This window comes from Aplosporella prunicola (genome assembly GCF_010093885.1).
Source record: "Aplosporella prunicola CBS 121167 unplaced genomic scaffold K452scaffold_19, whole genome shotgun sequence".
Classification (NCBI taxonomy): domain Eukaryota; kingdom Fungi; phylum Ascomycota; class Dothideomycetes; order Botryosphaeriales; family Aplosporellaceae; genus Aplosporella; species Aplosporella prunicola.
In genome coordinates, this window is record NW_022983547.1 from 1 (window position 1) to 4758 (window position 4758).

At 42.2% G+C, this 4758-nt stretch overlaps 1 protein-coding gene across 1 annotated transcript; it reads right to left on the reverse strand.

The window, feature by feature from the left end:
* Positions 1–298: 298 nt before the first annotated feature.
* On the reverse strand, positions 299–2068 carry K452DRAFT_310441 (uncharacterized protein; the record flags this gene model as incomplete). Its single annotated transcript, XM_033543335.1, has 5 exons — positions 299–645; positions 754–1207; positions 1270–1388; positions 1446–1829; positions 1894–2068. The coding sequence occupies 5 exons, from the start codon at positions 2066–2068 to the stop codon at positions 299–301; spliced, it is 1479 nt and encodes a 492-aa protein (XP_033395191.1).
* Between the last annotated feature and the right edge of the window lie 2690 nt (positions 2069–4758).

A 4758-nucleotide genomic window follows, 5' to 3' on the forward strand; every position in this document is an offset into this window, starting at 1 on the left:
AACTAACCGTAGGGTTGAAGCTGTGCGTTGTTAGAGTGATACTGGCTGACAATAAGGTATTAGACTATTTGAACATAGTTTTAGACAGTGTAGGGAAAAGTCAAATTCTACTAAATATATACAAATTTCTTTATAAAATACAGCAGTTTTATTGCAGAACGCTGAAGTAGTTTTTCCGGGTACATCCAAAGTTGTGCCGCACACGAGGTCTCGCAGTACCGACTCCGAATCAGTTCGATAAACGCCAATACATCAAGCTTTTATTCCCCTAAATTCCATTACAAAATCTAGCAAGTGCTCATTTCTTTATATCAGTGTTAACAACTCCTCGTCTAAGATACGACCGATTCCCATGCTGCCACTCCCATTCAATCAGTTGATCTTCTTCGATGGCGTAGACATTGCCTCCGGCTGTTGCGGCAATAGCCGAAAAATTTGATACTGCGGAAAAGGTATCTACGGCGCTGTTGTTGAATAGGTTATCGGAAGAATAATTTGAGTCCCAGCTGAGAGCGCCCCCTTTGGAGGTGTTGCCAGGCCTTGTTGCTACAAACTCAACATCTCCCATTGTGTCGTTTGCCCCGAAGTATGATTGAGCAAAGCCAGCCAGATTTGCTTCTGGTGCTAAAGGGCCAGGGAAGGAATCTAATGATGAGGTCAATACCTAAGAACGTATTCTAAAATTCGTGGGGAGCGAGAGGGCATTTAGGATTAGAAAATAAGATAAGATAAAATAAAAATTAAAAGTCTTACCATTGAAAGACCATCCTTCTTCCCATTTATCAGTTGTATTGAATACGAAGCGCGCCAACTTGCCACTGTTAGTATTACCATACAGAGCTAACAGGCTCGTCTGGTTAGCCCAAATGGGAGTTAAAGAAAGCGCGCTCCCACTGATCAATGTTTGATCAGGGTTGTTATTGTTGTTTGCTCCGCTCGCTTCATGCGCCCACCATCCATCGCTACCGACATAGCCTGCAAACCAGAGCCTGCCCGCTGAGCCTTGCCAAGCCAGGACAGATGTCATGGAACAATATCTTTCGCATTGGCGAGCATATGCGGTGAGCTTTGAATCAGCCGACACTGTGTACTGGCCTTGTACCACATTATCAGTCTGTTTACTCCACATGTCGGCAGCATCAAGGGAACCGCGTTCCCATAGTTTGTTGTCTGTATCTAAGAAAAAGACGTGATATTCGGTGCGGTCCTGAAGAGCCAAGGCTTAGAGACAGTCTCACAGCTATTCTTTAAATACTGGGTATTACTCACAAGCTGCTGGTCACCAAATGTATACGCTGCTAGAGGAGTTCCGGGTTTGATCGAAGGCCCATCCGCTTCCTTGGGATTGAGTGGCGACACCTGCCACTCCTGAAGGTTTGAATCCCATGCTGTTTGATAGAGAGCATTGTTTTTCGCTTGAAAATATACGCGCCGGTGCTGCACACCATTTGGCTCTGTGTAATTTACAGCTGCCAAATGCGTCGTTGGGAGGAAACTGGTTTCTGGTTTCGAGGAGCCAGCTCTTGCTCCGAGGACTCCACCGACGATAACGGCAATTATTCCAAGCGTAGCAATGCCACTAGTAGTAATCCAAAACCAGAGTTTAGGGAGTCCGCATATCTTCTTTGGAGGCTTTGTGTGTTCCGAAGTATCCAACATGGTCTCTTGACCCCAAGCCTCAGGTTGTATTCCATATTGGACTTGTGGAAGATTGTTACGATCCAGCACGACCTGTGGGAATGATTCGTGGTCCTGGAGCTCTGCGTACCGAGTTTCGGGATAGCTTTCGTAAACAGGGGGCTCCGGTAAATCTCCAACACTAGGAGAGTCTATGTTGTGTATGTGATTAGAATAACATATTACTCTTGTCAATTTGTTAAGGGCTGTCCTTACTGGTTTCATTTGCAACGTCGTTCGAATCGTCAACTGAATGGTTGAGATGGTCTCCAGTAGGGTCTTCGACTGGAGCTTGGTGATCCTCTTGGATGTCGGCGATGCTTGCACTACTTGCAGTAATACTGCTTATTGAAGAGGGCGGGTTTACCGGTGAGACTAATTGAGTGTCCATAGTAGAGTTATATAGTATTGACCGTTTGGATTTAAAAGTGTGTTGCCAAAGTCGAGGATTTCTGGTATCTTATAGAAAAATTTAATGGCTATCGGAGCTTGAATTACCGGAAACAACTCTCCTTAAAATAGGACACGTCTAGTTATAGGCAATGAATCACATGTTTAGTGGATATGCAGGTTATTCGAGTGTTGGAGCCATAAGCTGCAAGCGAACGCCTTTATTTGTTGTAGGAATAAGGACTCTGAGCAAGTTTTATATTCTGTCCTTGGATATTTATAAGATCGCTATGAAACTGGTTGCTTCCGTATATAAATATGGAGATTATAAATATTCATTGCTGGTTTGAATGCAGGTAATTCTCAATAACCATATGGTACATGAGCATACTCACAACGAGGCGGAGAATGCCTTAGGTAAATTCTTGTCAGCCAGTATCACTCTAACAACGCACAGCTTCAACCCTACGGTTAGTTGTTACATAATAAACTGACTCCCTTACACCACACGTTCTTCTACTGCAAGGAATTAAGGATCTTAATAAGAAACGTGTTCTTTTAGATAGCAGCATATATACCTCTATAGGTAGTAGTAATCTAGGAAAAAAGCGGCGTCTAATTCCTCGCGCCTAGCTTTACAGTTATGAGCCCGGAATCGTATCCTTTTGCGCCTATTCCCTTTGAGATTAATCTTTGATCAAATCTTATCGGTTCACTCGCTTGATAAGCTAGTGTAACATTTGTTTTAGACGGCGGAAGGCTGTCTACACTGTTTCGAACATGGCTGAGTCTATAAAGAGATCAGTCGTCCTCAACAAGCCCTCAGATTAGGATAACTGGCTATACCTTGTGCGGTCGCGTGCAACAGTACTACGCATTTAGGAAGTAGTTAATCCATCCAAGTCTACTAAACTAGATTAACTTCAAGAACCTACGCTGCCATCTTTACCTGCTTTAGGAGAGGCAAATAGCCAGGCACAATTTCAAACCGAATTCACTATCTTTCGTCACCAAACAGCGGTATTCGACAAACGTGAGAAGGCTCTCGTAGATCTTATAACCTACATCCAAGAATCGATCTTAGTTAATAATCTCTCTTTTATTATATTAGTTAAGACCCATCTATAGGACATCCTTAGAGCTTTACAAAAACGCCTAGCGCCTACGGATCAGGCACGGCTTATAGAGCTAGAGTAGTAATACCGCAATCTTTGCAAAGCCCCGAAGGCTCAATCAATCGACACATAGCTACAGTAATAGGAGAAGCTCTATACTAAAGCAAAGAAGCATAATCTTGCTAAAGTATCAGGCAGCAGGCCTACTAGAGACTTTCTAAACGCTCTTAAGCCCATCGAACCTCAGTTTACAACCTCAATACAAGTTAAATTAATTAATAATCCCGCTTCGATAACAGATCTATACGATCTCATCGAGAAGTTTCGCCAGTTCTATAGAACAAATAAATCTCAAAAGTTAACTACTAGTTCTCATTCAGCCTTCCAGGCAAACTTCCAAGGAAAACAGCTTAAGCAGAAACCACTCTACGACTACGGAAAGCATCACTTTTAGAGTAACTACTACTACTATAATACAACGATCCGTCCAAGAACTTTTAAACCAAATTAGTTAATTCAGGCTACTATTCAAGAAAAGCTTAAAGATCTAAAGTATAAGGAGCGTGTAGACGCTTTAATCGAACGAAAAAGGCGACTCAATCAAACAAAAGAGCCAGATCAACCCAAAGAACAAGAAGACCCATCAAAGAAGCAGAACATCGCCTCATTTCCTTCTCACTTCGCTTCATTTCCAACCGTTCAATACTCTCTCCAGGACTTATAGATCTTAGATTCTAGATTAAACACGCATGTCTGCAACCATACAATAGCAGATAGATTCCAACAATCCCGCAAGGCGACGCAAGGCGAATCACTCATTTCAGGAACCCATATATCTTCAATCAAGGCATAGGGAACTATATCCATTTCTATAAAGACAGAAAAAGGCGAAGGCCTTATTACGCTCAACAACGTCGCATTCGTACCAGAATTCATAACGAATCTCGTCTCTCTAAAGCTTACTATAGCTAAAGGAATCCACTAGGACACGCAAGCAATAGAACTTACTCTTCAGGGTAAACATCTCTGCAAGATCCAACCTTCTTAAGGACAATTTCTTCTTGAAAATAACCAACCGAGCCAAGATTAAAATCAGGCTCATTCCTTCTTCGCAATATCAGTTCGAACATCGTCCGAGGAGAAATAGCATAGCACGCTAGCTTATACAAATTTAGAGGCAATCCAGCATCTTTAGGAAAATACTAAGGGCGTAGTTATCACCAAGAACCCGCCGACTCCTAATACTTCAAAATACAATACCTATGCATTGTTAAAATTACACAAAATCGTCTCGAGATCTTTAAGCAAGGAAGAGACCTTACTAGAGGCGTTCTATCGCCTATCATTCGATCTCATCTAGATGCAAAGAGGATACAACGGAGACAAGTAGATATCCCACTTTGCCTATACGCAAAAAGGCTTCCATTTTATTTTTACCTATCCAAACAAGGCAGATGCTCAGGAAATTCTTCAGTTTGCTATCAAACTAATCAAAACTCGCTATAAGCAAAATGTAGTATTCCTACGAACCGACGGAGAAAGAACTCTAGGTCTAGAGACGCATTCTTTTCTTCAA